At 32.3% G+C, this 18,726-nt stretch overlaps 1 protein-coding gene across 1 annotated transcript in view; it reads right to left on the bottom strand.

Annotated features, from left to right (window-relative positions):
• LOC126883846 (uncharacterized) overlaps positions 1 to 8,984 on the bottom strand; it is a 154,101-nt gene extending 145,117 nt beyond the window's left edge. The window contains exon 1 of the mRNA XM_050649522.1: positions 8,833 to 8,984. Within this exon, the coding sequence (XP_050505479.1) occupies positions 8,833 to 8,984 (152 nt within the window). The remainder of the gene's footprint in view (positions 1 to 8,832) is intronic.
• Between the last annotated feature and the right edge of the window lie 9,742 nt (positions 8,985 to 18,726).

Raw genomic sequence — 18,726 nt, 5'->3', positions numbered from 1 at the left:
AATTTTTTCTTAAGATACTACTGCTATAAAAATACCACATGTCCATTTTAAATAAAAAATCTCTAATAGTTTTCAAAAACATAATGTAAGATTAAAATTAGCCATTCACCACCCATGGTGAACATCTCGAAAAATAAGCGATATTTCGGGGATTTCTAATATCGATATTAAAAGTTGCACTATTGTTTTTCTATAAAACATTTTGATCTAAAACTTTCCAGAAAACATCTCTGTACTCTATATTTTAACATAAGTGTGACTAAAAAGCTAAATTTCAAATTTCGTCACACAACTTTTGCGATTAAACTTCGCAATGCACAAATCTGCACCTTTTACTTTAAAAAATTCAAAACCTTTATCAGAATACAACTGAAAGCTTGAAACTGGTACCGTTGTCTTGAGAAATGTTAGAGCTATATACTGTAAAAATTTTAGAAAATAATATTAAAATGGAACAGAGTTGTAGCGAGGTAAACGCAAAAAAACGTGATTTTATTTTTTTTATTTTTAGGGTGAAATTGCGATTTTGGAAATGTTCCCCCACATAAAATTCAAAATAAACCTCATTTTCGTTTTCAGCACCATCAAAAACATAAAGTATTACTAAAATTGGCCATTCACCTCTCCGTGGTCAGTATCTCGAGAAATAAGCGTTTTTTTGGGGGTGTGCCGCTCGTCTCAAAAAAAAACTCAAAAAATTTATTCAAAAATATGTGTGTATGTACAACATTTTACATTTAGATCCTATATTATTAGTTTCGACTGACTCAGCACCATGCCTAGGCAAGAGTTGCCTGTTTTGCACTATACTATGTCAATCGAAACTGTATCCATTGTACATAAAAGTAGTATTAAGGTTGGAACAAAGAAGTAACATACCTAACTATCGAAGAGATAATGCAACAGAACAAGACGAACGGTAAACCTCTCCAGCTGCTGAATACTTTGTTAATTATAATACCAATATACACCCAAATTTTACTCTGATTATGCTGTCGTTCATACATTAAGACATAGCGTCCAAAAATAATTGTAAGTGGGTTTTTAGATAGGTTTTTATGTATTTTTTAAATTTAAATAATTTAGGTACTTGTTTGATATGTATAGGAATTATTTTATAAAATTTAGGTCCAAAGAACATTAGGGATCTTTGTGTTATTGATTTTTTGAACTGCTGAATACTAATATCCATATTGTTACTGATCGAGTTAGTCGGTTGTTTTGAAATTTAAATTTGTTTGAGTTTATATAAACATTTAAAACACAGTTGTAAATGTAGAGGGATTTAACACTAAATATCTTGGATTCATCATATAATTTTTTTGTTGGATACAGTTTTCTTTTTTTAAAAATTATTTTTAATAGAGTATTTTGAACTGTTTCTAAAATGTTAAGAGTTTTGTTAAACGCGCCACCCCATGCTACAATACAATATCTTAAGACTGATTCTGCAAGCGAGTTATAAACCATGATTAATTTTTTCCTGAGTAGAATATCTCTCAAGATATAAAATTTATGCATTAGAGCCCTTATTCGTTTACTGACATGAGTGATATGGTCTGACCAACGTAAATGTTGATCTATGAAGACACCTAAATACTTTATAGAGAAAACTTTTTCTATTGAAGAACAGTCACAATTTTGTCCTTGACATTTTGCGTTATGCAATTTTATATGAAAATTTGTAGGTTGGTCAACAATTGTTGGGCTAAAGGCGATATATTTTGTTTTATTAATATTTAATGTCAGTTTGTTAAATTTTAGCCATAAGTTTAGTTGTTTTAGGTTCATTTCAGAGCTGGTTTTAACCTCCTCCCATGTTTTCCCCATAAATAATATTGCCGTGTCATCGGCATAACAAACAATGTGGCCGTTGAAACTATTAATTCTTGTGATATTGTTCAGATAAATATTAAATAAAAGTGGTCCTAATACTGTTCCTTGTGGTACTCCGAATTTTATTATAGATTCAGAACTCAATTCTGGGCCAATTTTTACTCGTTGAGCTCTTTCCGACAAATACTCTGCTATTAGATTTAGTGCAATTCCCCTAACCCCATAATGACTTAGTTTATCTAAGAGAATTTTATGAGAGACCGTGTCAAACGCCCTCAAGGCGTTTGACACGGAAAAGCTAAATCAAGGAAAACCACTAAGCATTTCAATTATTCATCCACAGCGCCTATCACTTTCTCCAGTAGGTCAACTACAGCTCTTTCTGTACTTGATTTTTTTACAAAACCAAATTGCTTATCTGAAATAACCTTATTTATATAAAAAAATTCAAGCAACCTTTCTCTTAGTGCCATTTCAAATATTTTAGCAAAATTATTTATTAAAGAAATGGGCCTATAGTTGTTCAGTTTACTCGAATTTTCGGATTTAAAAATGGGGGTGACTGTAGATTCTTTCCATTGTAGTGGTATTTTACCACTTTGAAAACACAAATTTATAATATGAGTTACATGCTGTGAGATTAGATCATGGATATTTTTTATTGTTTTAGCATACAATTTATCTGGTCCAGGAGCACAGTTATTTTTTAACTTTGATATTAGTATTGTTACTTCATTTTTAGTTACTGGTTTTAAGAATAAGCTAGATTCAACCTTATCATTAGCAATAAAATTATCAGGTATACTTGTCACCGGTATTCTATTTGCCATATCAGCACCAATATTAGAAAAGAAATTATTAAACATAATATCTGCTTTTTCTTTGTTATTACTTACAGTTATATTGTCATTAACAATTGATATGTGTTCAATGTTTTTAGATTTTTGATTCCGACCAGAGATATCATTTATAATATTCCACATTTTTTTTGTGTTTCCACCAGCTTCATGAATTTTATTTTGATAAAAGTCATTCTTGGTTTTTTGTAGTAGACTATTAAGTTTGTTTCTATAATTTTTATATTCAGCATTAAGTACTGGTGAAAATTGTTTTAATAATTTCTTTTTAAGAAAATCTCGTCGTTTGATTGACGATATCAGCCCCACCGTTATCCAGGGTTTTATTTTTGATATTTTTTTATTCATACTTTTTACCTCCGTAGAGGTTTGTATGTAATTATTTAAGTTATTTATAAATGTATCATATGCAACTTGAGAATCTATTTTGTTTATATAAATATCATTCCAATGTTCATTTTTTAAAAGCTGTTGTAATTTTCCGATATTAAGGTTTTTAATTATGACTGGAGATTCAGGTGTAGGGTTTTTTAGTTTCATTATTTACCAAAACGGCTGGAGTGAAGTGATCAGTCATGTCAGTGTGAAAAACGAACGGATCAATACTAATTTGCTGTTTTAGATTAGCTTGTGTTTTTATAAATATATGATCAATGATTGATTTTGTATTTATTGTCACTCTTGTTGGCTTGTTTATATAGGAAACAAAATCATTAGAATTTAATATATTCAAATAACTGTTTGTATAAACCTCATCTTTTTTTTAAATCAATATTAATATCACCTGCAAATATTTCAATATTTTGTTTTTGTATTGTTCCAAAATATTCACCCAAATGCCCCCGTCTATTTTTAGAGTCTATGAAAATTACTGAATTAAAAAATACAGATATAATTCCGAATGACCAATAGACAAGGCGAAAACGGCGGGTTCGAAGGGAAAAATATTCCCATGAGATTTTTTTGCATAATCACATTCGTGAGACATCCCAGAAAAAGATTCAAGAAGTCGCCCACGTGAAAAGTGGGCCAATTTTTTTTAACAATTTTTTTTAATCAAATTGCAAGAATCAATATTTTTGGCCCGAACAATTTTTTCTTTAATTTTTTGCACCATTCTGGACAAAAAAGGTCTCTTATAATTTTTCTCTAAAGTTGATCGTTTTTTACTTATAAGCACTTTAAAATTGAAAAAAAACGAAAAATGGCGATTTTCAAGGCTTAATAACTCGGTTAAATTTATTATTATGAAAGTCAATATATGACCAAATCAAAGTTTAAAGCCTCCCCTACAAGATCCTGAAGAAATTTTTGTCATTATTTTATTACTAAGCTGTAATTTTTAAGTAACAATAATAAGCGCCATGCACGTGTGCGGGGCTGTAAATGCTGAGTGCGAGAGAGAAGCCATTCCAGCAATCCAATTGTGCATCTTACTCGCACTCACATTTACAGCAGCGTCAATACGATCTAACCACTAATTTTTATTAATTAAAAATAACAGCTTAGAAGTAAATTAATGACACAGATTTCTTCAGGGTAATGTAACGGCGACTTTAAACTTTGATTTAGTCACTTTCTGACTTTCAAATAATAATTTTTGACCGAGTTATTAAGTCTTAAAAATAGCCATTTTTGCGTTTTTCAAATTTTAACTAGCTTATAACTCGAAAAAGATCCACTTTAGAGAAAAATTATAAGAGACCTTTTTTGTCCAGAATGGTCCAAAAAACCTAAAAAAAATTAGTCCAGGCCAAAAATATAGATTTTTGCAATTTGATTTAAAAAAAAATGTTAAAAAAAATTGGCCCACTTTTCTCGTGGGCGACTTCTTGAACCTTATTCTGGGATGTCTCACGAATGTGATTATGCAAAAATATCTCATGGGAATATTTTTCCCAACGAACCCGCCGTTTCCGCCTTGTCTACAACTTGAGACAAACAGCTCGCCACTTCTCAACCTACTCAGTTAGAGACTTTAAGGTAGACGCATAGTCAAAACCCTTCACTTGGGAAAGGCACTCTGCCGAAACACCGTAGTGACATTAATTTATAATAGATTTTGTGCAAATATTGAAAACAAGAGTTTTCACTACTGTTGGATATCAAGAACATCATTGAAATTAATACATATATAAAAAAAGAAAGTAGCAGACTAATATTGCAAAATAGTTCAAATATGGGAAGCAAATGCCCGACGATTGAAAAGAAGCAAGAATGATATAAATACTTCTCAACAAAAATAGTTAATCAATAAAAATGGAAAACGGAGAAATGACAAGAAGAATGAACCATCAAATAAGAGACGTACAAGCCTTGCTGATGATGATTCTATTTCACAAAATCTTTTTCTATAAATTTAATAAGGTGCATATGAAGTTTTTAAAACCTCCTTGTGTCTTCTTTATTCAGCATTCGTTTGGTTTGCAAGACCAAATAAAACTTCGAATTGTTTTAAGCAGATGTTGCTACGGCATCAATATCGAGTTATTTTGTTGATTTCGTTTTGACAAATTTTTCGTTGACATTTTGCCACGCTGAAAAGGCAGGAAGTAATGTGCAAATTATAGACCCTCCCGTGTCTTCTTTTTCAACATTTCTTTGGTTTGCAAGTAATAGAAATCACGAACTCTTTATTTCTCCGAAAATAAAACTTCGACTTGCATTAAGTTTTTATTTAATATAAGCTTAGTGCCAAAATTTTCCACAATAATATCCAAAATTGTTATGTAGGCATAGCGAGAACCTTTTTTGACCTTAACAGTTATTCAGTCAAAATTTCCATATTGTATTAAATGGTAAATGATATAAACAACTTTGGTAATGCCGTAAATAGTGATAAGAAAGTTCAGAAGTCAGTCAAATTTTTATAAAACGTCCAAAAATAAATTCCTTATCATTTCTTCTGGTGGAAAACATATTACTAATAATTGATAACGTTATTACTAATTACAAGTTCTAATGAACGGTCCAATTCCGTTTTATAGTTCGAGATTACGAATTGTGATGACATAAAAACATTATATTAGTCCCAGTGGCGTACTGATAGATCAGCGGACCCTGGTTCCAGTTTGGATGCGCATCCCGCATCCCAATTGGAACCAGGGCCGGGTCTCCCAATAAAAACACACATTGTATATCAAAGTTTTTAAAAAACATTAAATATAAATCAGCATATATCATAATAGTTATTTTCCTAACAAGTGCAGAAAGTCATTCTTTTCAGCACGCGACTGCAGTTTGCCGAACGACGCGAAGCGGGAGTTCGGCAAGCAGTCGAGTGCGGAAAAGAGACTTTCTGCAAGAGTTAGGAACAATATTTTTTATAAGAGTCATTAAAAAATTACCAAATCTTAACCAATTAATTTAATTAATATGAAAATACATACACAAATTAATTCTTTGACAAGGTTGTCAAAACCAAACTTTCAATATAATTAGTTAGCATGACGACGATCTTGGTTTCCATGACGATGATTCAAAACGACTGTTATTGTCTACCGATTTGACTTTCGAATATTATGTCAAAATAATTTTATTTCATCGAATTGTCGCGTTAATTTCATTAAAACAGGAACACAATAAGATATATTTGAAATAAATTAGTAAATAATATCTAAATATTAGTTTATTGCATGTATTATAATTACTTTAAGGCCATATTAACATATCTAAATTAACACGCGTGCGGAAAAGTAAAAACCGCGTGCGGAAAAGTAACACGCGTGCGGAAAAGTGAAACTTTCTAAACTAAAATGCGTGCGGGAAAGTAGACATTTTTGCAAGCTCGTAGAAAAAATATATATCATAATATACATATACATATTTATAAAAACTCAAGCTAAATGGTCCATTTACTCAGAACTTTTGCTGTAATTTTTAAAAAACCGCTTAGATTGACATGAAATTTGGCGTACACATGGCTAACATGTCAAAGAAAAAAGTGATAGTATGCCGATGGGTACGTTTGCCCTGGGGGTGAGTTTCACCTCTTCTCGGGGGTGAAAAAACATACTTTTAAGATAAGTCCGGAATTGAATAAACTGACTAATAATTCTAAGCAACTTTTATTTTATAGTGTTTTTTCACTATAAGTCAATATTGTTTGAGTTATTTGCGGGTGAATATGGTTATTTTTCAACAAAAAAAAACACGTTTTTAGACTATTTTTCTCAAATAACTCAAGAAGTAAGTAATTTATCGAAAAAAAATTTCTTAGTAGAAATATAGCTTATAAAAAAGAAAAAATGGTGTATATACGAAGTCTGTAGACGCAGTAGGAGCAGAGTTGTAGGTAATAAAAAGTAGGTTCTTATTCGTCAAATTTCAAATCGAATATTTCAACTTGAAATAATCACAAAATTAAGCACTTTTAGGGAAAAACTCATCTCAACTTTCTTAATGTGTTTAAAAAAAGCTTTATTTTTGTTTTTTTTTTTATGAAAGTTTCTAGCATCAAAATTAAGTATGTAGCGCTCAAAATAAATTTGGTCTCTTGTAAGTTATTGGTGATAGGTACAAAAATCTCAAGTACCTAGTAAAAAAATAATATTTTTTAAATAATTATATTATAGGTTTTGCTATTGTATTTTGAACTTGTTATTTTCCTGAAGATAAAAATTGGTTAAGATATGGCTTTTCAAAATTTGCATACACTCGTGATTAGTGACTCGTTTAAGCCCATTTAACTGCAGCCTTTTAAAAAATAAGCACTTTGAACCAATGAATCTTACAGATGTTATAAACAATAAACAGTAAAGTCATTTCTGAAGCGGTAACGATTAATTTCATTTTGGATGCTAATTGGGAGTGGTTTTCACCATTTTTTTTTACCGACAAAAAAAATGGACCAACATTCTTTTGATTGTAAATTACTTACTTTTGATGTTAGAAACTTTTTTAAAAAACAAAACTAAAACTTTATTCAAATAATTTAAAAAATTTGAGTTTTCCCCGAAAAGTGCTTGATTTTTTGGATATTTCACGATGAAATATTCGATTTGGAATTTGACTAGTAAGAAATTACTTTTCATTAGCTACAACTGTGCTTCTACTGGGTCTACAGACATTATACATACACCATTTTTTTCACTTTTTTATAAGCTATATTTTTGCTAATAATATTTTTTTGATAAAATACTTACTTTTTGAATTATTTGCGAAAAACCGCCTACAACGTTGTTTTTTGTTGAAAAATAAACATTTTCACTCGCAAATAACACGAAAAGTATTGACTTCGTGAAAAAACGGTACCTATCTATAGAAAAAAAAATTGCTTAGAAATCACTTAGTTCATCCAATTCCGGACTTATCCAGTCCCTGTGTTTCTTAATAAATATTGTTTTTATTTTTTTTGATTTTGATATTGGTAGGTATTCTTCGTTTTTATTTATCAGTACCTACACAAAAATTAAAAAAATTATTAAGCAGTTAGATTTCCTAGTGTGTACTGTGTACTTGTGTGGTTCAAAATGTCCATATCAAGTTAGAAACAAAATAAGCAAAAAGGGCGCTAGAGCGGGCACCTGTGGGGCCCGGGCCCTGGTTCCACGGAACCCGCGAACCATGCTCAGTACGCTACTGACTAGTCCATTGAAAAGTTACATTTATGGTTGCATTTTTCAGAAGACGCAATTTGTAGATGAAGTGCCGACCACAGGTCAACGAAAAAGATGTTAGATAATTAGATCCGAGATCAAACAATTGTCATTCCAAACAAATATCTTCAAACTGCTTTTTTAAGCTCCTCTGCGGAGCTCCCTGTAGGAACGAACAACCCTTTCCCTATTCCTGGAAAGTAAATGTACTTGAAACTTTCAAAATTGAAACCAAGATAAGAGGACTCAGAGACCACTCAGACTCAGACTCTTCACCACCGCAAAGGAGCACAGAATCAGTAACCACTGACTTAAACTTCTCGGCTTCAACACTCAGGGAGAGAACCCATTGAACCAGACGGTAAACAACAAGCAGAGGGAAGGCAGGGATTACAGCTAGTTTTATGATAATCTAATGTACTATTATGTACTGTACTGTATTTTATCTTCTTCTTCTTGACTGGCTTTATAACTGTGAGTCTTCGCTGCACCTACTACAGCTCTCCACTCTCCATCTTCTACGATCTTGCCCTTTCATTTACCATTGTTGTAAGCCAAACCTAGGTAAATCGACTTCAACATTAGCCTTCCATCTTTTTCTGGAATGACCTACTGGTCTTCTATCGTCTGGTCGCTCAAAAACAATGTCTTTAACGCTCTCTCTTCTTCTGATCTTACCACATGACCTGCCCATCTTATCCGGTAAACTTTTATATTTCTGGCGATATTTTCAGTACCATCTCTCTCTCCTCAGTCGTTTCCTCATTGCTGAGTGTCGTGATTCCCTATAATACAAGCACGAGCAACTATCTCTTTCCATCGGCTTCTGTCCTGAGCTTCCGTCATGGATTCAGAGAATGTTTTTCCACTGGCTTTCTGTACTTGATCCGTCCATCGAGTAGGTGAGTGACCTCTACTTCTGCGCCCTTCAACGTTTCCCGAAATTATAAGTCTCTCAAGATTATCATCACTTCTTCTTGGAGGAAAGTCGAGTCTGAATATTAAGCTCTTGGAGGATTGAGTGATTTGTTCTGTGTTCCGTCCATGAGATCCGAAGCATTCCTCTCCAGATTCACATTTCAAAGGCGTCAATCCTTTTTATGTCGTCCGATTTCATTGTCCATGTTTCGGATCCGTAATTAAATATGGGAAAAATTAAGGCACGTACTAATCTTATTTTGGTGTTCTTCGACAAGGAGCGATCTTTCCAGATTTTCGATAATCGACTCCTAGCGTTTTTGGCCATGCCTATTCTCCTACGTATTTCTGTTTCACAAGATCCTGTACTACTGATATAGGATCCTAGATAATTGAACTCGTTAACCACTTCAAACTGGTCTAAGGCTCCTGTTGTCTGAAGTGAGTTTGAATAATCTACTATCATAATTTTTGTTTTTTGTTTATTGATCTTGAGACCACATATATTGCTTTCGGCTTCCACTAGCTGCAGCAGGCTGAACATTTCTTCTTCGGATGCAGTTATTAATGTTGTATCATCTGCATATATGAGATTTGAGATCTTCTTTCCTGCTATAGAAATACCGTCATTCAGTACCATTCAGTACCATACACAGTCACCAATTCAGCATTGCGGCGCCTTCTCTCTTCTCTATTCTACTTTCAATTTATCTCTTTGAGGACCATATATCCTTCTGAGAACTATCTTTTCAAATACCAGTAGCTTATTATTTCCCGCTGATATAGAGTTCATGTATCACTTCAATATGTAACAGGTGGGCGAATAATTGACATGTTTTAGCAGCTTAGATCTTAATAATGATGATAGTGAGTATAATGCTCTATTACCCTAAGCTATTCTTGCTGAGACCTCTCTCTCTATATGGTTATCATCTGTGAATACCGCCCCTATAGACAAGGACGGATCTGCTTTGAGGTGGATGTGAGAGGTGGCATTCGGCTTTTTGCAGATAAAGTTAGGTGACAACTTCAATAATTATAATTGACTTATGCTCCTTCTCAAATATGCCCGGAATATTAATAAAAAAATTTAAATATTTAAAAATTTCGAAAAATATCGATTTTTTTCTACTTTCATTGCATATAACTTTAAGAGGAAACAGTACCGATCAACAGGTAGCAAAAACGCGTTCCAAGATTGCGGCTGTAATTTTGAATATTTTTCGAGATATTTGGCACACGTATTCGCAATATAATAAAGAATGGCGGTACAGATCCCAATTTGAAAAATATATTAATATGTGGAAATTACTCTGTAATTAAATACAATATTAAAAAAACGAGCCTGTACCGCCATTAAGAAGAACAAAAAAATACACTTTCTTCAAATAAACTTTTTTATCCGATGCCTAGATTTTGTGTCATTTTGGTACGAAAGTTCTAAGTGCAACCAAAGTGGTTGAAAAACATTGAATAAAAACAGACTTATTTTGCCCCCTTATTTTGTATTTATTGCTATATTGCAGAAAGGGTAATAATTTAAGACATTTTTAACGAGTCGTTTATCATACAAAATTTAATTATCTTTATTTTATTTCCCTACTATGTACTTTGTTCCAAAATGAATCGTTTTAAAGTTATAAGCAAATAAAATAGAAAAAAATCGATGTTTTTCGAAATTTTTAAATATTTTATTTTTTTATTAATGTTCCGGGCATATTTGAGAAGGAGCATAAGTCAATTATTATTGTTGAAGTTGTTACCTAACTTTATCTGCAAAAATCCGAATGCCACCTCGCACATCCAAAAATATACCTTTTTTCACAGATCCGTCCTGGTCTACTAGATATTTAAAATCTTTTATCACTTCGAAGTTATGGTCATTAATAGTTATGTTCTGCATAACTCTTGGTCTTGGATTTTTGGTTACGAGCATGTATTTCGTCTTCTCTTCAAATCCAAACCATAGATAAATAATATATAGTATTACCGGATAGATAGGCAACTCACTGTAAAAATTTGGTTCCTTACGCCATTTGCGACCGATGTGTTAACTAATCACCATTTGGCGGGAAATTCAAATGGACAAGCATTAATTCTATCCGTTTAGGGCCTCTTGCGGACAATTTCGTTACTAATTAAAATATCTTGTTATTTTACAAGAAATAATCTCACCTATATTATTAAAATAAAATACCAAAATTTTTAAGTTGCAAAATATGTTATTTTTGCTGTCAAATTTAGTAAGGAAAAGGGACATAAAAAAGTTAGACAATTTTTTTCTAAATATAGGTACGTGTATTTATTTGTTGTTTCAGATAAAACAGTTATAAACTAATTACTATTTACCTATGCATTTTTCTAACTTTTCTATGATTTGTACACAAATAAACCATGTTTATTTTTTTTATTAACACAACACCAAAGTTCTTTAGCAACTAAAACAAAATTACACTTTATAAACGAAGGATAAGGAACCAACTGAAATTATTGAAATTACTAAGAATACATCGTTAAAGATAATACAATAAAAACTGTAAACTAATAGAAAATTATTTCTATTTGCACTAACTAACTCTAACTGTCATTACTTTTGACAGAATTGACATTGTCGAGTTAAGCCTCGTTTGATTATTTTATTTGTGACATTCAGGCATGGTGTTTTAAAATAAATGATGGGTTAAAGTCTTCGTGAGCGAGAAAGGCTGTCATTTCTCTTTATTTAGCTGACCGGTGTGGAAGTGGTGGGGGAAATTCCCCAATTTTTCCATATAAGATTCCGGGGCATGATCCAAACTACCTTTTTCCTACTCGATTTGTGAAAGCACCTCTCTCACGTCTCATGTAGAATGAGCGACTGGACTGCACCTAGATCATCAGCAAAGGCCAACAATAGTTTTGATCCTCGATTCGCAAACTAACCTGTCAGCTCAGATGATATTTTACTTATTCCATATTATTCTAAGACCAAATGGAATAGCAACGGTGATAAGGGGTCTCCTTGTCTAATTTCTGATGTTACGTACCTATACTAAATGGCAATGTTTTAAATATTGGCAAAAAAAGATTTTTATAGATTTGTGACGTAATGAATATATTAAAATTAAATAGAATAGCGATGACACTGTTCACAATAAAATTAAATATAAATCATTTTACGATCGACATTTAATGTTGTGTAATTAGTGACAGTGTAAAAATTCGCCATTATTTAAAAACGGAAAATCTTCATTTACAAAGGTCATAAGTTTAAAGTGGTAATGTATTCATTAAAACCAAAAGAATTTTAATGAAGGTTTGTTCATTGTACTGGCGTAGTTTTCATTAATTCAACATAACTCTGTGCATTGTATACATATAACGACATGAGAGTTTTGCGACTCGATTAAACATGTTACACAAAACATGTCAGTAGGTACCTATATCGTCGGCCTAATATGATCAATGCTTAAGTCCAAAATATTAAATTTTAGACATTTGATGGCATCTATTCACATTATCCAAAAGCAATGCACGGCTCTGTTCTTTTCTAATATAGTTTACTAGTTTTTGCTAGAATTGTTAAAATTAAATCTGCACAAGTCCATTAATGTTGAAAACCATATGAAATCTGCACAACTCCCACATATTCGATCTTGTTAGTGGCCAAAGCGTTCAATTTTACCGGTGCTTTTCTGATGTTTATACGATAAAAAGTCTTTTCCATAGGCGTCATTTCACGAATTTCATTGGGGTGGCAAAACCTACCGGGGGTTTGAGGGGTATGGAATACCTCCGAGGGAAAGGGGGGTCCGCCCCCGGGAAAATTTTGTAAATTTTGATGCAATTTATGCAGTTTAACGCAATTTATACACTATTTTTTTATAACTATACACCGTGCCGGATTTAGGGTATTTGCGGCCCTAGGCCAAATTACCCCGAGCGGCCCCGATAACTTCGCGATTATGTAATTAAAGCATAAAAACTTAATAATAATAATAATAATAATAATAATTAAAACGTTTATTTTAATTTTACTTTTTAAAATTCGCAATACAAAGTATAACATAAATGCATAGAAATGCCTCTAATGTTCTATTTGAATGCGGGCATAAATATAAAACCCCAAAACAGCTCTAACAACTTGTATATTTATAGAAATTTCGAAAAAGAAAATTTATAGAAAGAATTCTGTATTTATGGAAGCCTCTTTCAGATGTTGATTTTTCGAAGGATGCTGAAGATATCTTGGACAGATCACGTGACTACAACGAGGTACTCAGAAGAATGGAGACTGAGAGAGAATTCCTAAATATTGTAAAAAACAGAAAAACGAGTTATCTGGGAAATAATTTACATATAGGAAAGATACAACTTTTTACGACTCATAATGGAAGGGAAAGTGGAAGGAAGAAGAGGTTCAGGAAGAAGAAAATGCTCCTGGCTGAAGAACGTGAGAGACTGGACAGGCATGGACACACATTCGATACTAAGAACCGCTCAAGATAGAGAACAATTTTTTGTAGTTATAGCCAACCTTCAGTAATGGAGAAGGCACTTTAAGAAGAAGATATAAAATATATAATTCAAAATGTTAGCGAACAGCAGTTATTTGTAAAATTATTAATATTGCTAAAATGATTATATTATAAATAATTAGTATTGCAGTTAATTGTTAAAATTAAATATCTACCATTTGTTTCATTCGGAGGGAAAAGTACAGATAACAACAAAAAACTAAAAAAAGCCGAGTTGAAAAGACATTATAAGTAAAAGAACAAGCAAAATAATATGAACTGTACTAGTAATAGGCTACGGTATTGAAAAATAAAAATATTAATGCCTGCACCAACAAATCTGAAGCTCCAGCTTAACCCAGCTCAGCTTATAGATAGGGCCGATTTAAGTGTCACATACGTTGCACCATAATTTTCAATTCTTATCAATGCAATGCACATGACAATCCATTGTGGCAAGCTGAAAATTGATCTAAGACTGAATGGTGCAACGCATATTATGTTTCGTTAATGCACGCCTTAAGCTTAAGATCTGTTGGTGCAACCAGGCATAAGAATATAACAAATAAACTTCTAGATCGTTCAATTCATTATTCATTAATCTCTTATAATAAATATCATATCTAAACGCTAAAAACTCACGTTTCTAGCTTTTTTGGCTGCAAAATCTTTAATCAAATTTTTAAAGTCTAAGGCTTGAAAACGCTTTGCATTTGAAACAAAACTGGCTAAACTAGACAATCTAGAATCTTCGTCAGAAGTCGAGTTACTGAAGTAGTTTTTGATTCTTTTCAACACGCTGAATGATCTTTCTCCAGATGCATTAGATGTCATCATGCATAGTAGAATGCGCAAAGCCGTCTCCATATTCGGAAATAATGTTGTTAACTGTTTTTCATGAATGATTTTCAGATACACCAAAAGTGTATTTCTCGGAGGCGTGGTAATCTTGTTGTCATGAGGTTCTCTTTCTTCATCAAATATACCTGCAACAAAGCTTTTGAACTGTACACACTCTTCTCCAAAGTCGCCATCTATGTCGATTCAATACTTTTTAGTCAAAATAGAAACGTTTACCCCGATTTCTTCATTAGAAATTGATGATAATTTATTTTAAATCCAAATTCTTCATTAAGACTGAAATAAACTTCGGATCTTTCATTCAATTCTGAATAAAACGTGTCAATTACAACATTGAATCTTTAAGTTTCCTTTGCCATTAAAATGGGGTTCAGTGGATTTATCTTCTTTGTCTTAGCCAGGGAGAGCTTTTCTTTTTGGGCGTTTATTTATTTCAAGAATATAGGTTTCATTTTTAGACAACTCTTTTCCTCATTTTTCATAGGAATCAAAGTTGTCTCTCAGACTCAATGCATACTCCTTTAGAGATTTGTATGTTGCAAGTCACATTCAAGTCTGTAGCAGTTAATGTTTTGCTACTCTTGCCAAAACGTTGTAAAATACCGTACCACGTGTTTAGTAGAATAGCCATTATCTTATTTGAAAAAGTGTTTACTGATTTCAATTCAATTAGTAAAATTTTTTTACCAAAAAAGTTTTTTTTTACAAAACGCTGCGGCCCCCTTTTTCTTGCGGCCCTAGGCCGCGGCCTGGTCGGCCTAGTGGTAAATCCGGCACTGACTATACACAGTGGCTGTACACTGTACACATCCTGATTTTCTATTTTTTACAATATCTGCCCCAACCTTGTATATCAACCTAGAATTCCACTGGATACAGGTCTAAATCTTATTAATTGAATACAATAATTCAAATATTATTAAATATTAATTACATCAATGACACTTTTAATATCGACTGGGATTTTCCTTTCAATGGCTAAAAGCCCCAATGCAGCTATTTTTTCCTGGCAGCGTTTCTGGTGTAGATTTTTAATCTTATCAGGCATGAAAAGGTCCTTTTAAACCCAGCTGAGTTTAGTGGTATCGAGAAAAATAGCCTGAATATTTCAAATGTCATGGGCAAGACATGTTTAGAGCTTTTTTCACAAAAACTGACGATTTTTCTTCAACTGTTTTTTTTTCTAATTTCTTTCATGTTATGAAAAATTTTCATTTCGCAGAAAAGTAACTCCTCATCCAAAGAGTAGTATTTTGAAACAAACTTGATGCTTTCCTCCACTACTTCAGGTCTTCCCAACAATTGGCTCAGGTGGTTAGTACATCCGAATTGTTTTCCTGCAGCCTATTTTCAATTTCCTGTTCCAAAGTGTCGGAGTGGGAAAAAATGGTAGCTTTTAGGTGCTCTTTAACCGTTTCTAATGGAGCTTTAAGCCTCTGCCAAGTTTAGCTAAGATTTTTCCTCTCCTTGGGAGCTCCGCTGGACGGCACCCACATTTTTCAGTAATTTTAGAGCAGTAAACAAACAGCTTGTCGAAGCTATATATTTTTTAAATAATCCATTTTTAAATAATAAGAAATTTTTTGAATAAAAAATTACTCTGCCACCACAGCAAAAAGCCTGAAACTTTGATTTTTACACATAATTTATTTAAAAAATTTAGTTTTATGGGTCAATCTTTGGATGTGGCAACTGTCACCCTTGCCACCCCCTAATTACGCCTATGGTCTTTTCATTGTAAACGGTTGAGGACCTATAGGATACAGGTTAAAATTACACAATATATTTTAAACGCTTTTCTTTAGTTCAATCGTTTGCGTCAAATCTTTAGAGGTTAATTTGACTGCCTTTTCTTCAATGCAAATAAATGAAAATTTGCAGACATATGCATTCCCGGGAACAATACACGAATAGTCAATAAAAAATTATTTTTTATGTTTATTAATTGTTTATATAAAAAACGGTTTTGATGGAAAATCTTTAAATTTTCTTGTTTTTTACAATGAACAAACTTGAAACTTTTACAGATTGTGACTAATTATAAGAACTATTATACATAATTTAATTTTTTACGTTAATTGTTTACATTATGCTTCATAAATAAACAATAAAGTTTCAAATTTTTTGCCGATTCCGACTATTTTTCTTCATGTTTGTACTTCAATATGTTTTATACATATTATATTTTAATAAACATGATGATATGTTTTAATATTTAAAAAATTGTAAGACAAAAAAGTAAAAAATAAAAAATATGAAAAAAAAAAAATTTTTAAGAAACGATTTTCTGTAGGTACGAGTGACAAAACTTAAAAATATAAAAAAAAATTAACCAAAAAGCAAAAAATAAAAAAATGAAACAATCTAACACATTCGTTAAAGAAAAGTGTGGGGCGTGTCTTCATCAAATAAACGGTTTTCGCCCCACGCCTTTCTTTAACGAATGTGTTAGATTTTTTAATTTTTTTTTATTTTTTGCATTTTGGTTGATTTTTTTTATATGTTTAATTTTAGTCACTCGTACCTACAGAAAAGCGTTTCTTAAAAAAAATTTTCATATTTTTTATTTGGTAATTAAACCAATTATTAATTACTAAAAACGTGAATTTAAATTGTTTAGGAACTTGTACAATTTTCACACTATATTTTGTTGTATACAAATGGACTTATGCACAGTTAGTTTCTTGTCTCTCCTGCAAAATCCGATATTTTGGACTTTGCATTTTTCACGTTAGGCCGACGATATGTAGATACTGATTTACTTATTGTTCTTCTGCTTCATATTTTATGTCGTTGGGTTATTCTTGTGTAATTTTAAGACTGTAATCGTATTAGTGGTGTCATCTTTTAAAGGTTTTTCGTGGTAGTCTGGTGTCTCTTGGTATCAAGTCCTTTGCTATTGGGTCTATTCTCTCACTATCAATTCGAGACTCATCAGCCTCTTGACACATATGTACAAATTCTTTATGAAAATCTTAACAAAGAGACTAACACCTAAACGTGATATCTATCAGTCCAAAGAACAGGCAGGCCTCAGGGCAGGATATTATGGCACAAATGCATACCATAAAGACGTTAATTGAAAATTGCATCGAGTACATCACACCACTGGTTCTTGTATTTGTCGATTACGAGGAGGCTTTTGATGCTGTATTTGATTTGATTTTGTGAAGTTTGAAACCGTACTGGAAGCGCCAAAGCAAAACAGAATAAATTACATGTACAAGTCACTAATCAAAAACATCCATGAGAAGAGAACGGCTACATAAAGTATACGACCACCCGAAGACAGAAAAATTCAGCTAAGGTCGATAAGTAAGACAAGGAGACAATGTTTCACCAAAATTGTTCACGGCAGCTCTTGAGTTAATTTTTTTGAGAATACTCAATGACAAGATATAGGCATCAACATAGATGGAAAAAGATTAAATCATCTGAGGTTTGTAAGTGGTGTATTAATCGCAGACAACTTAAAAGATACAGATTCTATGATACATTCGCTTAAAACTCTGTCTGAGAAAGCAGAGAACTTAGTTCGTGAAGTATGCGTTTTGCGAACGCACGCGATGTTTAGAGCACGAGCGACAGCGGAGTGAGTTTGTAACCACTTTTGTTTAGTGTAATATTATTCATTCATTTAATATAGTATGATTCATATGACATATTACGTCAATACACTTCGATAACGCGTTGATTTGGTAAAAAACTTTGTATGAAAGAAATTAATTTATTGAACTAAATAGAGTAGCTACTGAAATATGAAGGTAGGCGTCCTTTCCACTTAAACGTCTGTAACATAACCGAAATAAGCACTTTGGATGTTTTATGATGTAATGACAACATTGCAACATATGGGTGATTGTCCAAAGCTTGTTACGATGATAAAATTAACTCTACAAAGAACAGCGAATAAAGTTAAGATAGGCGATAGTTTAACAGAAAGCTTTGATGTCAAAGAAGGAGTACGGCAAGGTGATCCATTATCATTTTTACTGTTTAGCATAACATTGGAAAAAGTTATACAGGAAGCAAATATTAACAGAACAGGTCTTATATTATATCATAAGAAGCACCAGTGCTTAGCATTTGCCGACGACCTGGTAATATTGGCAATGAGCAAAGCGGAAGCCTTGGAAGGACAATGTGGAGTTCGAATCGGGG

This window comes from Diabrotica virgifera, chromosome 4 (assembly GCF_917563875.1).
Source record: "Diabrotica virgifera virgifera chromosome 4, PGI_DIABVI_V3a".
Classification (NCBI taxonomy): Eukaryota; Metazoa; Arthropoda; class Insecta; order Coleoptera; family Chrysomelidae; genus Diabrotica; species Diabrotica virgifera.
Note: the sequence above shows the minus strand (reverse complement) of the source record. Positions and strands in the feature narration are given on the sequence as shown.